Source organism: Bombina bombina, chromosome 1 (genome assembly GCF_027579735.1).
Source record: "Bombina bombina isolate aBomBom1 chromosome 1, aBomBom1.pri, whole genome shotgun sequence".
Lineage (NCBI taxonomy): Eukaryota > Metazoa > Chordata > Amphibia > Anura > Bombinatoridae > Bombina > Bombina bombina.
The window spans coordinates 1581516352-1581535078 of NC_069499.1; the positions used below are offsets into that span (position 1 = coordinate 1581516352).

The window sequence follows — 18727 nt, forward strand, 5'->3', positions numbered from 1 at the left end:
CATGAAAGAAAATGTTTGTCCCTCTAATAGATATTTGCAATGAGTCTGTGATTTCAATAAGAAAATAAGGGCATTAAAGTATTTTTATTTCTTTATGACACCCAAAATGTATTGCTCTTAATAAATAAACTTTTTTTCTCGCAATATAAGATGCTTCACAAGAGCGATGGAGTTTTTTTATGATTTCTGCTTGCAGGTCTAAGGTGTCGATATAAAAAACCTGACCCCGCCTCTAGAATGCCCCGGAACGCAACAGCCCACCCATATAAGCATCTTTCCTTTTATCCAGTGAGACTTATTTACTACAACAGAACAGGCATGTGAATATTTTAAAACTATAAGTGCTAGATTACAAGTGCAGTGCTAATTTAACATTTGCTAAAGGAGCAAATTTGCCTATTTACAGGCGAAAGTTAAATAACCAGCCATTACAAGTGGCTGGTAAATGCTACTGCAAACTCGCGGTAGCATTTTGCGCTACGTTAAATTAACCACAGGTCTGATCTCTGGTTAATTAAAAAAATGTCCCCCAATTTCCCCCAAAATAAAGCGGATAGTGCACAAAGCAGTTTTAAGGGGTTAGAGTGAGGGAATGTTGGGTGTTAGAAAAAAAACAGCACAGAAAAGTGCCTTTACATAGCAGTCTCTGGGGCTTTGTTTTTACTGTAAATATATATGTATATGCTTATGTACACACACACATATATATATATATATATATATATATATATATATATATATATAAAATATTCTGCCCAATGCTGCACAACTTACCCTCTTCGCTGCGCTAGTTTTCATACCGTGTCTATCGGCATGCATGGGGTACTTGTAAAGCGCGGCTAATCACCCGTAAGGGTCTCAAGGCGCTGCTCATTTTATCGACCTCGGGATGAAAGGCTGAGTGGACCTCGCCGGGGATCGAACCTGCAACACTGCCTTAGCATGCTGAGCCATCTGTCCAGCATCAGAACAAAACTCCAATTGGAGCCTATGGAAGCGTGTTCTCTCGAGTGCAAAGCTTCCATGCAAGGTGAACCTGAGGTAGCGTTCGCATTGCGCTTCACTTGTAATACTAGCGCACATTTGCATGCACCTGTATTACTAAGTGGAGCACAAATATCATGCTCGCAAAAGCGCAATTTTGCGCTCCACTCATAATCTAACCCTAAATATTTACAGAAATGCTTTTGTAAATGTGTGTCCTAAGTGATGCGGTTGTAATAATTGCTAGTGGTTCACTTTGTATTGTATGGGGCATTAGACAGTATTAAGGCAATTCTTTTGCTAAAAGAATGTTGAATAATGGTGCAGGTAGACGTATTCGGCTGTTTTTTCTTGTGAAAGTGCAATAGACAAAAATCTGTGCAAATCCAGATTTTTGTTTTGCAATTTCACACACATAATTCTGGAGCCAGTAAAACCGGAATACTGCTACCACCAACCATATTCAGCGTCTGTTAGCAAACGAATCGCCAAATGCTCATGTCTACCGGGCACCTGACACAACTAGAGTTATTGTCAATGATAGGTAAAGTCAAGCTAAACACATTTCTAATATAATATCACCCTTATAATGAATCTCTTTAGAACCTTCATGAGTATCCATAGATCTAGCCCAATAAATATTCTGTTTTAATCATGTGAAACTATGTGTCATTGTACGTGAGTCATCACCTTGCACAATACAAATAAACTGCACTATTATCAAAGCAGCTTGACACTGATTTACATAAATACTTTAATCCGCTGGCAGCCAGTACAGTAACGCTGTAACTCTCTCTGGCAACCATGTCATTAAATGCACCAGGAGCCGCTCCTTGATACAATTTGTATTTAAAATCACACAGAGCTAGTGACTTACTCAGGGCGTATGTGGTTTCACTAGACTGCAAAGTGATGTTTTATAGTCCTGGTAATCATCATAGGGATAATGTCATCTTTCTTAACATTTAAAATGTAAAAAGTACAAACTGTAACTTATAAAACAGGTCTTTAAAAAAAACAATATAGTTATTAAAAAATAAATTCATAAATAAACTAAGCTCCTTTACATGGGCAAATGTAACTACAAACAAACACCAAGATTACAAGTTTTGCGCTATACCGGGCGCGTAAATAACGCAAAAAAATTAGCGTTATCACATTTTCCATAGCGCTGCCATTACAAGTTAAGCAAAAACCTTCTCTTGTTGTGGGCTCCATACCACATAAACCCCAAGGCCTGATTTTACAGGCTCGTGCACGCTTTCCCCCATAGACATCAATGGAGAGAAAGTGTTAGAAAAAACTAACACCTGTGATTGCGGAATGGCGATCACCGTAACGTAACCCCATTGATGTATATGTGGAAAAGAAAGTTATGTTAAAACCTAACACCCCCTTACATAAACCCCTAGTCTTAATACCGCTAATCCGCCACTCCCGACACTAAATAAAGTGATTAACCCTTAATCTTCTGCCCCCGACTTCGCAGACACTAAATAAACCTATTAACCCCTAAATCATCGGCCCCCCACATTGCTTCTAATTAAAATAAACCTATTAACCCCTAAACCGTCACCCCCCACATCGCTACTATTATAATAAGCCTATTAACCCCTTAACCGCCACCCCCCACACATCACAACTACTAAAGTTAACCTATTAATCCCTAAACCGCCGCCCCCCCATCGCAACACACTAAATTAAACTATTAACCCCTAAACCTAATAGCCCCCTAATTTTAAATTAAATTTACAATATAACTATCCTTAAATAAATAAAAGCTTACCTGTGAAATAAAAAAAAAATAAGTTTAAACTATAAAGTACCCTAACATTACTATTTTAAAACAATAAAATTAATGAAAAATAAAAATAAAAAAATTATAAATTAAAAAAAATCCTGACACTAGTAAAAATTAAAAATAAAATAAACGAAATGAGCCAAAATAATAAAAATTACACTTAATTTAATAGCACTATAAAAAAGCCCCCCTAACCTAACAATAACTACCAATAGCCCTTAAAAGGGCCTTTTGTAGGGCATTGCCCTAAGTTAAACAGTTCTTTTACCTAAAAATTACAAAGTCCCCCTAACAGTAAACCCCCAACCCAACCAACCCCCAAAAATAAAAAACACCTAAGCTGCCCATTGCCTCTAAAGGGGCATTTGTATGGACATTGCCCTTAAAAAGGGCATTCAGCTCTTTTACAGCCCATCCCTAATCTAAAAAAACAAACAAACAAAAAAATAACACTAACCCCAGAAAATCTACTCACAGTTCCTGAAGTCCTGACATCCATCTTCATCCAGGCGCTGAGAAGTCTTCATCCAGGCGGCGACATCTTCATCCATCGCGGGGGCATCTCCTATCTTCATCCCGGTGGCACAGAGCTGTGGAGACGTGGAGCATCATCGCCTGTGGCACGGACATCCAGCGTGGTGGCTCGTCTTCATACGATCACCGCCGTACACTGAAGCTTGAATGCAAGGTACCCGTTTAAAAATGGGGTACCTTGCATTCCTATTGGCTGACATTTTCAAATCACCCAATATGATTCCAGTAGCTTTCATCCTATTGGCTGATTTGAAAATGTCAGCCAATAGGAATGCAAGGTACCCCATTTTTAAACGAGTACCTTGCATTCAAGCTTCAGTGTACGGCGGTGATCGTATGAAGAGGATCCTCCACGCCGCCAGAAATGATGCTCCGCACCTCCACAGCTCTGCGCCACCGGGATGAAGATAGGAGATGCCCCTGCGATGGATGAATATGTCGCCACCTGGATGAAGACTTCTCGCAGCCTGGATGAAGATGGATGTCCGCACTTCAGGAACTGTGAGTAGATTTTCTGGGTTTAGTGTTAGTTTTTTTTTTAGATTAGGGATGGGTAGTAAAAGAGCTGAATGCCCATACAAATGCCCCTTTAGGGGCAATGGGTAGCTTAGGTTTTTTTTAGACTTAGGTTTTTTAATTTGCGGGGTTGGTTGGGTGGGGGGGTTACTGTTAGGGGGCCTTTGTAATTTTTAGGTAAAAGAGCTGTTTAACTTAGGGCAATGCCCTATCCTTTTAAGGGTTATTGGTAGTTTATTTTTAGGTTAGGGGGTGTTTTTATTTTGGGGGAGCTTTTTTGTTTTTATAGAGGTATTAGATTAGGTGTCATTTTTATTATTTTAGATCATTTTGTTTTTTTATTTTTTGTGATTTTAGATTTTTTATTTTTTTGTAATGTAATTTATTTTTCCTAGTGTTAGCATTTTTTTAATTTGTAATTATTTTTTATTTTATTTTTTTGTTAATTTTATTGTTTTAAAATAGTAATGTTAGGTTACTTTATAGCTTAAACTTAGTTTTTTTTTATTTCACAGGTAGGTTTTTATTTATTTAAAGAGTTATATTGTAAATTTAATTTAAAATTAGGGGGGTGTTAGGTTTAGGGGTTAATAGTTTAATTTAGTGTGTTGCGATGAGGGGGCGGCAGTTTAGGGGTTAATAGGTTAATTTAGTGTTGGATAGCGGATTAGGGGTTAATAAGTTTAATTAATTATTTGCAATGCGTGAGGGTGACGGTTTAGGGGTTAATAGGTAGTTTATGGGTGTTAGTGTGTTTTTTAACATTTTAGTTATGGGTTTTGTAAAACATTTTTGTTTCGCAAAATCCATAACTACTGGTCTCAGATCGCGGAATGGATCAGGGCGGTATAGACTATAATGCAAGCATTTTAGCCGGACCGCACAACCTGTAATACGGCGCTATTGAAATCCTGCACTCAAACCGGAATGGATCACTGCGTTACAGGCTAAAATGCTTGCGGTATAACTATACCGCCGCGACTTGTAATACGGGAGACCTGCCATTCAACGCGCAATGGCCAATTTTTCAGCTGTATAGCCGTACCGCACCATACCGCAAAACTTGTAATCTAGGTGATAATTTGTTTACATTAAATCCATCAGAACATTTTCTCTACAGCTGCAGAAATGTAAGAATTTTCACATTAAACTCTTGACTTTATTTTTTCTGTTTTGAGTATCATATTTTAATTTAGCATTAAATAAGTTGAAAACTTTAAGGAATTCAAACAGTAGCTTTAAAAAACAAGGGGAAAATATCACTCCTTTTGGCATAGGTAGCTTTTGTGTAGAGCTTTGTTGAATTTGAATTATGAGCTTTAAGATTTATTACTAATGTCTGACTTACATAGAAAATCTAAAAACAGGGAAAATCATAAACAGTTAAGACATACAATCTGTAAAATAACGTGTAAATTGCACTTTAATGAATTTAAGATCATTTTTAGACCACATCTTCATGAAAAACTTTTCTAGACCTTTATGAATTGTTGATTTTGTCAGTTCAGAACATAAATCCCGTTTTCTTAATGGTTCTGCTATATTGTATAAGAAGCTAAAGCAGAATCAAAATTTAATTAATGGGAAAAACAAATTTATTGAAACCAAAGTTTCAACATGGAAATGCATGTCACCTAGGATTTATATTTAATATCTTGTTTGGAGGCAAAATCTATCTATTTTTAGCTGGAAGTATAATTACCAAAGTCAGAATAAAACCCAGGTTTGTTTGTAGTAATATCATTAATGTATTGTACTAATAATTCCAACACATTGTTGCGCTGTCATAATTATATTGTACTAATATTGTCAATTTATTGTACTGATATCATCATTATATAGTAGTGCTGTCATCAACATATTGTATTGATATCATCAATTGATTGTAATGCTGTCATCAATATATTGTATTAATATCATTAATATATTTTACTGAAATCGATAGTGATATCATCAATATACCTACACTTTAAGAAGTCTTCCCTTGTTGTGGGTTCTGGAGCCGATATCCGATGTTTGGCTGGGACTATGGCTGACACCATAGTTTTAATTCCAAGTTCCTCTAAAAGCAACAAAAAAAATATAAACATTCACAATGTATCAAAATGCATAAAAGCACTCTATTAGATATATGATCCTACTTTTTGGAAACAGGTATTTCCATTCAGTAAAATTAATTTACTATACTATAAACCTAGAAAGTCATATGTTTGGTTACACCTAAAAGTATTGACCTTTGTTTAGGGTCTAAAATTAATATTTCAAAGCTTCAAGAAAAAATAAATATTAATAAAAATAGTAATAAAAATACTCTAGACCTGTGAAACCCCTCAAGCAAATCAAAGGTTACCATATCACAAATTCAGTATTTAAAGCACATTGTACTTTAACTGCCAATGTTACTTAAAGGGACATGATAACCAATTGTTGAAGCACATGAAAGTGATGCAGTATATCTGTAAAAACCTGACTATACAATATCACATGTAAAAGTGGAAGATATTTCACCTTAAAGGGACATTAAATGGCTGGTTACAACTTCAGTAGCATGGTTACTACTCATCATGCAATGGTTTCCTTCCAAGCTTACAGCTCTCTTTATGGTCATTCTCTCTTTTTTAAACCATTACAGAAGTCTGTTGGTAAAGGCTGCATCTTTTTTTTATTCAGTTTAAAAGTTACATAACAAATATAAAAAGGTCTCGGGAATAATACAGTGCAATGTACCCACTGCAAACTATACAGCTCCTGCTCTATATTGTGCACTTAAAACTGAAGAGAACAATAAGTCTTGTCAAGAAGACAACAATATCACTGATGGGTGACTACCCACCACTTCTGTCACAGTGTGTGAGTATACTTAAATTCCAAGATGGCAGCCACTAGTGTGAAGATGCAGAGCTTCACTAACCAACACTTGCAAAGGTTAAAATAAGAGAACGGCTTTAAAGAGAGCTGTAGGCACAAGAGGAAAAACAATAGCATGGTGAATAGTAACTGTAGTTATACCTAGCAGTTTAATGTCCCTTTAAAATTTCTTCATTAGCCACATCCCATTGTAAATCAATTTTAAACATCCAATCAGGACGCTAGTCCCGAGACTTGCAAGGCAGTTTGAATCTGACATGTGCAGCACAGTCACTTAATTTTGCTCCTCAGTTTTAGGAAGTTTACTATGAAATCTATGAGATTATGGTGAAATCGCACAGAATCACAGTAACGCAAAGTGTTAACACAGCACTGATGAAGCTGATTGGCATCCAATCACAAAAGGCTCACTAGTTGGATTCAACAGACTGTCAATGCTATTCAGCAGAGGGTCTAAATAGAGCACAGATTATGATGTCATCAGTGGGCGGAGCTTGGCAGCCATTTCAAACTGCCCAGAAACAATATTCATTTTAAAATAACGTTTTTTTTACTGTTCCTGAGGCATGATGTAGAAAGGGGTGCAGCAGGCTATTTGCAGCTTAATCTAAGGTACGACTTTAAGATGACTAAGGTGTAGACTGTCCCTTTAAATACTGAATACATACATGTAATGTTTTAGTTTCTATGAAGTAATGAGCACCACAAAGGAACTAGATTTCACCTAATCTAATCTCTACAATTAGTGACAGATAAACTGTGCAAACAATGATTGTGTGGGATATACTTTTATTCATGTCATTGTTTTCACACTTTAACTGTCTCTGTTTGTCCTTTGCAGAAGAGATTGTATAAGGGAAACCAGGGCTTCAATATAATATCAGACATTACTTTATAGAAATTCAGTTAAAGGGCAGGAAACAGACATTTTTGTTGTGCTGCTATAGAGAATAACATATCAGACAAGTCTAAACACATTAACATTCTTTTAACTGCAATTGTTTAAAGGGACAGTAAAGTCAATATTACACTCTCAGATAGAATATGCCGTTTTAAACAACGTTCCAATTTACTTCTGTTATCCAATTTGCTTTGTTCTCTTGGTATCTTTGTATTGAAGAGTAAAACTAGGTAGGCTCCTAAGAGTTCAGGAGTGTGCACGTGTCTTTTGTACTCGGTGGCAGCTGTGTTTTGCATCATTGCATAATAAAGTTACAAATAATGATGCAAAACACTTTTGTAACTAACTTTATAATAAAGCCAGGGGTTAATATTGTAAAGCTACAAAAAGCGTAGGGAATCGACAAAAAATATTTTATAATAAATACCACTTCTGGAAATGTGTTGTATGTATCTATGAATATAAATAAGGAATATGTTAGAATGTTACGGAGCCCCCTAATACCTGTAACATACCGTAAGTGCTTATGCACAATCTCACCTTCCTTTTTTACGGAGCCCCCTAATACCTGTAACATACCGTAAGTGCTTATGCACAATCTCACCTTCCTTTTTTACGGAGCCCCCTAATACCTGTAACATACCGTAAGTGCTTATGCACAATCTCACCTTCCTTTTTTACGGAGCCCCCTAATACCTGTAACATACCGTAAGTGCTTATGCACAATCTCACCTTCCTTTTTTACGGAGCCCCCTAATACCTGTAACATACCGTAAGTGCTTATGCACAATCTCACCTTCCTTTTTTACGGAGCCCCCTAATACCTGTAACTTACCGTAAGTGCTTATGCACAATCTCACCTTCCTTTTTTACGGAGCCCCCTAATACCTGTAACATACTGTAAGTCTTATGCACAATCTCACCTTCCTTTTTTACTGAGCCCCCTAATACCTGTAACATACCGTAAGTGCTTATGCACAATCTCACCTTCCTTTTTTACGGAGCCCCCTAATACCTGTAACATACTGTAAGTGCTTATGCACAATCTCACCTTCCTTTGCAAACACCTGCAGTCTGTTGTGGTACGAGGTCTGCAGCAGCTGGATCAGAATCTCAGTTGACTCAATAACTGCCTTCCCGATGCCAGACAGTTTGTCCTTCAGGCCAATGTAAACACTGGGCAGAGACTCGTCATCTTTTGCTTTCTTAAACTCACAGAACTCCTGAGATATAAAATGGTGATTACTGATAGGCACAATATAGCAAATACACAGAACTCACCTGGTGGATTCATCAGGTACTAGACTGGAAAACACAAAGCACACAAATAACTTACACCTAGATTACAAGTTTTGCGCTATAGGGGGTGTGAAATGAACGCAACAAACGTTGTGTTATTTCCCCCCCCATAGCGCTGCCATTACAAGTTTTTGAAAAGCCGCCTTGTGCGTGCGATATGGTGGCGATGAGCTCCATACCGCACAAAATCCAAGGGCTGAGAATACATGCTCGTGCACGCTTTCCCCATAAACATCAATGGGGAGAGCGTGTTAGAAAAAAAATCTAAACACCTAAAGCGCGGAATGTCGATCGTCTATAGGGGAAAAAAAAAAAAGTTAAGTTTAAACCTAACACCCTTACATAAACCTCAAGTCTAAACATCCCTAATCTGCTGACCCCGACATCACCGAAACGTAATAAAAATATGATTAACCCCTAATCTGCCTCTCCCGACATCGCCGCCACTAATAAAAGTTATTAAACCCTATTCCACCGCTCCCCGACATTGCCGCCACTATTATAAAGTTATTAACCCCTATTCCCTCGCACCAACATCGCCGACACTATAATAAAGATATTAACCCCTATACTGCCGCTCCCTGACATCTCCGCCACTAAATAAAGTTTTTAACCCCTAAACCTCTAGCCTCCCACATTACTGCCACTAAATAAACCTATTAACCCCTAAACTGCCAGCCCCCCACATCGCAAAAAACTAAAATTAAACTATTAACCCCTAAACCTAAAAACCCCCTAACTTTAAATTAAAATTACAATATCCCTATCTTAAAATAAATAAAAACTTACCTGTGAAATTAAAAAAACTAAGTTTAAACTAACAATTAACCTAACATAACTATTAGACTAAAACTAAAATAACTACAAATTAAATAAACTAAATTACACATTAAAAAAAAACTAACACTATAAATGAAACACGGGCATTGCCTTCCTCCAGGAAACACACCTGGATGCAGACGAAGTAGCAAAACTAAAGATGGCCTGGGTGAAAGAGGTTATAGCGGTGCCAAGTTTGGCTAGGAAGAGAGGCCTGGCAATCTTATTGGGCAAAAAGCTTTGTTATAGCATTTTATCCATTACCACAGACACAGAGAGTAGATTTGTGTTGGTAAAAATAAAATTAAATAAATTAACATTTACTCTGCAATCTGTATGCGCCAAACGAATATAATTCTGAATTCTGGGAATCAAAAATTCTGCAGCTTAACGAGGGGCTTCTCATCATGGCAGGGGACTATAACTTGTCACCCCAGTATCCATTAGACAGGCTCAGAAAAGGCCCTAACAAAGCTAAAACAAGGATATATATATATATATATATATATATATATATATATATATATATATATATATATATATATATATATATATATATATATATATTATATTATATTATATATTAGCAAGGAAGAGCACTCTCACTTAGTCCAACAACTGCCAGGGTGCTAGCATAGTATGAATACAGCAGAAAAAAACTCTCACTCTCTGGTCTTTTTGAAACAATTATTTACTGTGAAAAGTGAAGTTTCGGGGACAAAGGGTCTTAAGAAGGGCATACTTTATCTCCAAAACGTCACTTTTCACAGTAAATAATTGTTTCAAAAAGACCAGAGAGTGCAAGATTTTTCTGCTGTATATAATTTCGGAGCCACATTTATTCTTGTGAAGTAATAATAAAGCAGTATACTGCTACAATGTAATAAAAATACTAATAAATAATATGTATACTGCTACAATGTAATATAACTACTATACATAATATATACTGTTCCAATGTAATACAACTGGGAGGGGTCCAAGGTGTAGTTGGCTTCAATGTGGTCTACAAGCTGAGCGTTGATTGCCTTCTCGATGATTTTGGCCGGAAAGGAAGTAGTGAGATGGGATGGAAGTTCTTAGGGTCTTTGGGGTCTACTGTGGGTTTCTTCAGCAGGGGGTTCACCTCTGCGTGCTTCCAGTATTCCGGGAAGGTGCCAGTCTCGATGAAGCAGTTGATGGTGCGAGTTAGGGGGCGATGGTGTCACCAGCTTTGTTGAAGATGTGATGTGTGGCATGGGTCCGAGGGTACTCCGGAGTGGATCGATCTCATGATCCTTAGGGGGTCTAGGGGGTCCTCTGTGGTGAGGGGGCTCTAGATGGTCTGGGGGGGTAGGCGGAAGTGTTTATGGGTGCGATGTTGGTGGGTTGGCGGTGGTGGGTGAGGTCTGGGGCGCGAGGCTGTCGTAGATGTCGATGATCTTGCGATGGAAGTATGTGGCGAGGTTGTCGCAGAGGTCCTGGAAGGGCGGGATGTTGTTGGTGTCACTGTTGGGTTTGGAGAATTCTTTGATGACTGAACAGCTCCTTGCTGTTGTGGGCATTGGTGTTTATTCTGTCTTGGATTGCTGTTTTCTTGGTGGTTTTGATGAGGTGATGATGGCTTCTTTGTCCTAAGGGCTCTTGCTGGATCTCCAGGTTCTCTCTTTCTAGTATATATTTATATGATACACACAAGATAAAAGTATGCATAAGGGCTAAGTATTATTGGTTAATTGTCGCTATTTTTTAATATGTTATAGGTATATAAGGTGGGGTGAGGTAAGGGATGTTATGCATACTTTTGTCTTGTGTGTATCATTTGATAAAAGGGACTGGTTCGGTACCTGAAACGTTATGACTTTGAAATAAAAGTTATTTTTGCATCTATACGAAGTCCATTGAGTGCTTTCTATATACAAGCTGGATTTAATTTTTGCTAGCACCGTGGCTATTACAGTTGATGAGGAGTGGATATCTTTGAAAGAAATATATACAGTATATACTGCTACGGTGTAATAAATCTACTAATAAATAATATATATACTGCTACAATGTAATAAAACTACTAATAAATAATATATATACTGCTACAATGTGATAAAACTACTATAAATAATATATACACTGCTACAATGTGATAAAACTGCTATAAATAATATATATACTGCTACAATGTAATAAAACTACTAATAAATAATATATACACTGCTACAATGTAATAAAACTACTATAAATAATATATACACTGCTACAATGTGATAAAACTACTAATAAATAATATATATACTGCCACAATGTAATAAAACTACTAATAAATAATATATATACTGCTACAATGTAATAAAACTACTAATAAATAATATATATACTGCTACAATGTAATAAAACTACTATAAATAATATATATACTGCTACAATGTAATAAAACTACTAATAAATAATATATACACTGCTACAATGTAATAAAACTACTATAAATAATATATATACTGCTACAATGTAATAAAACTACTAATAAATAATATATATACTGCTACAATGTAATAAAACTACTGTAAATAATATATATACTGCTACAATGTGATAAAACTACTATAAATAATATATACACTGCTACAATGTAATAAAACTACTAATAAATAATATATACACTGCTACAATGTAATAAAACTACTATAAATAATATATACACTGCTACAATGTAATAAAACTACTATAAATAATATATACACTGCTACAATGTAATAAAACTACTATAAATAATATATACACTGCTGCAATGTAATAAAACTACTATAAATAATATATACACTGCTACAATGTAATAAAACTACTAATAAATAATATATACACTGCTACAATGTAATAAAACTACTATAAATAATATATATACTGCTACAATGTAATAAAACTACTATAAATAATATATATACTGCTACAATGTAATAAAACTACTATAAATAATATATATACTGCTACAATGTAATAAACTACTATAAATAATATATATACAGCTACAATGTGATAAAACTACTATAAATAATATATATACTGCTACAATGTAATAAAACTACTATAAATAATATATATACTGCTACAATGTAATAAAACTACTATAAATAATATATATACTGCTACAATGTAATAAAACTACTATAAATAATATATACACTGCTACAATGTGATAAAACTACTATAAATAATATATATACTGCTACAATGTAATAAAACTACTATAAATAATATATATACTGCTACAATGTAATAAAACTACTAATAAATAATATATATACTGCTACAATGTAATAAAACTACTAATAAATAATATATACACTGCTACAATGTAATAAAACTACTAATAAATAATATATACACTGCTACAATGTAATAAAACTACTATAATTAATATATACACTGCTACAATGTAATAAAACTACTAATAAATAATATATACACTGCTACAATGTAATAAAACTACTAATAAATAATATATACACTGCTACAATGTGATAAAAGTACTATAAATAATATATATACTGCTACAATGTAATAAAACTACTATAAATAATATATATACTGCTACAATGTAATAAAACTACTATAAATAATATATATATACTGCTACAATGTAATAAAACTACTATAAATAATATATATACTGCTACAATGTAATAAAACTACTATAAATAATATATACACTGCTACAATGTAATAAAACTACTATAAATAATATATATACTGCTACAATGTAATAAAACTACTATAAATAATATATATACTGCTACAATGTAATAAAACTACTAATAAATAATATATATATTGCTACAATGTAATAAAACTACTATAAATAATATATATACTGCTACAATGTGATAAAACTACTATAAATAATATATACACTGCTACAATGTGATAAAACTACTAATAAATAATATATATACTGCTACAATGTAATAAAACTACTAATAAATAATATATATACTGCTACAATGTAATAAAACTACTAATAAATAATATATATACTGCTACAAGGTAATAAAACTACTAATAAATAATATATACACTGCTACAATGTAATAAAACTACTAATAAATAATATATATACTGCTACAATGTAATAAAACTACTATAAATAATATATATACTGCTACAATGTGATAAAACTACTATAAATAATATATATACTGCTACAATGTGATAAAACTACTATAAATAATATATATACTGCTACAATGTGATAAAACTATTAATAAATAATATATACACTGCTACAATGTGATAAAACTACTAATAAATAATATATATACTGCTACAATGTAATAAAACTACTAATAAATAATATATACACTGCTACAATGTAATAAAACTACTATAAATAATATATACACTGCTACAATGTAATAAAACTACTAATAAATAATATATATAGTGCTACAATGTAATAAAACTACTAATAAATAATATATATACTGCTACAATGTAATAAAACTACTATAAATAATATATATACTGCTACAATGTGATAAAACTACTATAACTAATATATATACTGCTACAATGTAATAAATATATTTGACTTGCAGATGTGGCTGCGTCTGTCTGACGTACCTGTAGGAAGAAGGCCTCGGTTCTGTGGTTTGCAATCCTTTCCGCCTTGGTTTTGCTTTTCTTGAGCTCGGCACATTTGGTTTGCAGGTAGGTTTGAATGCTGTTTGATTGGCTTAAGGCAGCCCTTTCCCTCTGCTCTAAGAACTCCAGCACTTTGGCATGTGCTCTTTTTACAGCATCTTCCAGGTCACCAAAGCTTAGGTCAATGATCCTTTTGGCTTCAGCAACAGAATTCTGAGTATACAAAATTATTCCATATTAATATATCTTTTGTTATTTATTCTGGTTATTGTACCTTCTAACTTAAAGGGACACTAAACCCAATGTTTTTCTTTCATGGCTCAGATAGAGCAGCAATTTTAAGCAACTTTCTTATTTATTCCTATTATTATTATTTTTTGTTCTCTTGCTATCTTTATTTAAAAAGCAGGAATGTAAAAGCTTAGGAGCGGGCCCATTTTAGGTTCAGCACCATGGATAGCGCTTGCTTAATGGAAACTACATTCAACCAACCAATAAGCAAATGTAACCCAGGTTCTGAACCAAAAATAGACCGGCTCCTAAGCTTTACATTCCTGCTTTTTAAATAAAGATAGCAAGTGAACGTAAAAAAATTGATAATAGGAATAAATTAGAAAATTGCTGCTCCATCTGAATCATTAAAGAAAATTTTTGGATTTAGTATAGCTTTAAGTTCACCTAGTCTCCTCCCTTTAAAACCTAAGTTCACCTAGTTTCCTCCCCTCAAAACCTAAGTTCACCTAGTCTCCTGCCTTCAAACCTAAGCTCGCCTAGTCTCCTCCCTTTAAAACCTAAGCTCACCTAGTCTCACCCCTTAAAACCTAAGCTCACCTAGGCTCCTCCCCTTCAAACCTAAGCTCACATAGTTTCCTCCCCTTCAAACCTAAGCTCACCTAGTCTCCTCCCTTTAAAACCTAAGCTCACCTAGTCTCACCCCTTAAAACTTAAGCTCACTTAGTCTCCTCCCCTTCAAACCTAAGCTCACATAGTTTCCTCCCCTTCAAACCTAAGCTCACCTAGTCTCCTCCATTAAAACCTAAGCTCATCTAGTCTCCTACTTTTAAAAACTAAGCTCACCTAGTCTCCTCCTTTTAAAGCCTAAGGTCACCTAGCCTCCTCCCTGTAAAACCTAAGATCACCTAGGTTTAATCCCCTCAAAACCTAAGCTCACCTAGTCTCCTCCCCTTAAAACATAAGCTCACCTAGTTTCCTCCCCTCAAAACCTAAGCTTACAAAGTTTCCTCCCATCAAAACCTAAGCTTACAAAGTTTCCTCCCATCAAAACCTAAGCTCACCTAGTCTCATCCCCTCAAAACCTAAGCTCACCTAGTCTCACCCCTTAAAAGCTAAGCTCACCTAGTCTCACCCCTTTAAACCTGAGCTCACAAAGTCTCCTCCCCTTAAAACCTAAGCTCACCTAGGGCTAGATTTATTAACGCCCTATGTCTGCAAGTTCTCACAAGAACTTGCTCGCCGTCATTTATCAAGCAGCGGTCACCAGACCGCTGCTTCCCTAGCCTCTTCGCCACCTCTAATGTGGCAAAATTAAATCTCCTCGGTCTAGTCAGACTGAAAAGATTGATAGCTCCTGCCCGCACATGATTGGCTGTGCGCGGGCAGGGGGCGGAATTGCATGCAAACGCAAAACTGCACTCGTGTGCAGTGCCGAATACCTGCAGGTATTTTCGCCCCGCCACAGGCGAGCTGAGGCGTACAGGGCCCGTATACGCGCCCCTGTATGCCTCAGCTTTAATAAATCTAGACCCTAGTCTCCTCCCCTTAAAACCTAAGCTCACCTAGTTTCCTCTCCTTAAAATCTAAGATCACCTAGTCTCCTCCCCTTAAAATCTAAGCTCACCTAGACTCCTCCCCTTCAAACTTAAAGGGACATTATACTGTAAAATTGTTTTTATACTAATGTATTTTCAATGACTTGTTATAACAGCTGCAGGGTATAAAATGAAGGAGAAATTGCATTTTCAGGTTTATTTGTGTATATGAAGTAGCTGTTTAAACCACAGCCTATTACAATGGGTTGAGCTTCAGGTAATATCAGATCTCATTGTGTTATCACTTTGTGTACACACACTTGCTTTCTTATCTTATATTTGTCTAAAAAAAACAAAGCTCTTGTAAACAATGTAATACACTCCAGCAGGTAAAATGGCTCATTGGGAACAATTTAAAGGGAAGAACATTTTTGGGTGAACTGTCCTTTTAAATTCCCTTTTCAAATGATCCCTAAAAGAACTGGCCATTATGTACTGATAGAGTGATAGATACGATTATTAGGTCTACTATTTGTGCATGCTCAGCCAGTTTATATGGGCATGCTCGAGAACAATGAATTGAGGCTAGAAGCACAGCTATTTCAAATTCAAAAATAAACATAAATGAGTAGTTTCCCATACATCTGCAGCTGCTATAAGTCACAGGGAAAACATTAAGGGGAAAATAATTTTACAGTACAATATCCCTTTAAGTGTTAATGAATGGTGTATTTTCTAGGACCTGTTGCCTTTTTTATCAAAATTGTAGGGGACCCTCTATTGCACACGTGTTACTGGGTTTACATATAGTGTAAGGGACCCTCTATTGCACACGTGTTACTGAGTTTACATATAGTGTAAGTGACCCTCTATTGCACACGTGTTACTGAGTTTACATATAGTGTAAGTGACCCTCTATTGCACACATGTTACTGAGTTTACATATAGTGTAAGGGACCCTCTATTGCACACATGTTACTGAGTTTACATATATTATAAGGGACCCTCTATTACACACGCGTTACTGAGTTTACATATAGTGTAAGGGACCCTCTATTGCACACGTGTTACTGAGTTTACATATAGTGTAAGGGACCCTCTATTGCACACGTGTTATTGAGTTTACATATAGTGTAAGGGACCCTCTATTGCACACATGTTACTGAGTTTACATATAGTGTAAGGGACCCTCTATTGCACACGTGTTACTGAGTTTACAAATAGTGTAAGGGAACCTCTATTGCACACGTGTTACTGAGTTTACATATTGTGTAAGGAACCCTCTATTGCACACATGTTACTGAGTTTACATATAGTGTAAGGGACCCTCTATTGCACACGTGTTACTGAGTTTACATATAGTGTAAGGGACCCTCTATTGCACACGTGTTACTGAGTTTACATATAGTGTAAGGGACCCTCTATTGCACACATGTTACTGAGTTTACATATATTGTAAGGGACCCTCTATTGCACGTGTGTTACTGAGTTTACATATAGTGTAAGGGACCCTCTATTGCACACGTGTTACTGAGTTTACATATAGTGTAAGGGACCCTCTATTGCACACGTGTTACTGAGCTTACATATAGTGTAAGGGACCCTCTATTGCACACGTGTTACTGAGTTTACATATAGTGTAAGGGACCCTCTATTGCACACGCGTTACTGAGTTTACATATAGTGTAAGGGACCCTCTATTGCACACGCGTTACTGAGTTTACATATATTGTAAGGGACCCTCTATTGCACACGCGTTACTGAGTTTACATATATTGTAAGGGACCCTCTATTGCACACGTGTTACTGAGTTTACATATATTGTAAGGGACCCTCTATTGCACACGTGTTACTGAGTTTACATATAGTGTAAGGGACCCTCTATTGCACACGTGTGTTACTGAGTTTACATATATTGTAAGGGACCCTCTATTGCACACGTGTTACTGAGTTTACATATATTGTAAGGGACCCTCTATTGCACACGTGTTACTGAGTTTACATATAGTGTAAGGGACCCTCTATTGCACGTGTGTTACTGAGTTTACATATAGTGTAAGGGACCCTCTATTGCACGTGTGTTACTGAGTTTACATAAATTGTAAGGGACCCTCTATTGCACGTGTGTTACTGAGTTTACATATATTGTAAGGGACCCTCTATTGCACACGTGTTACTGAGTTTACATATAGTGTAAGGGACCCTCTATTGCACACATGTTACTAAGTTTACATATAGTGTAAGGGACCCTCTATTGTACACGTGTTACTGAGTTTACATATAGTGTAAGGGACCCTCTATTGCACACGTGTTACTGAGTTTACATATAGTGTAAGGGAGCCTCTATTGCACACATGTTACTGAGTTTACATATAGTGTAAGGGACCCTCTATTGCACATGTGTTACTGAGTTTACATATAGTGTAAAAGACCCTCTATTGCACATGTGTTACTGAGTTTACATATAGTGTAAGGGACCCTCTATTGCACACATGTTACTGAGTTTACATATAGTGTAAGGGACCCTCTATTGCACACGTGTTACTGAGTTTACATATAGTGTAAGGGACCCTCTATTGCACACGTTACTGAGTTTACATATATTGTAAGGGACCCTCTATTGCA

General features: G+C 35.6%; 1 protein-coding gene across 1 annotated transcript in view; it reads right to left on the reverse strand.

Annotated features, from left to right (window-relative positions):
* The window catches only part of TRIM16 (tripartite motif containing 16), a 73768-nt gene that overhangs the window by 1671 nt on the left and 53370 nt on the right, over positions 1 to 18727 (reverse strand). The window contains exons 3-5 of the mRNA XM_053710251.1: positions 14313 to 14546; positions 8656 to 8827; positions 5802 to 5897 (exon numbers count right to left, since the gene is read on the reverse strand). Coding sequence (XP_053566226.1) covers positions 5802 to 5897; positions 8656 to 8827; positions 14313 to 14546 — 502 coding nt within the window. The remainder of the gene's footprint in view (positions 1 to 5801; positions 5898 to 8655; positions 8828 to 14312; positions 14547 to 18727) is intronic.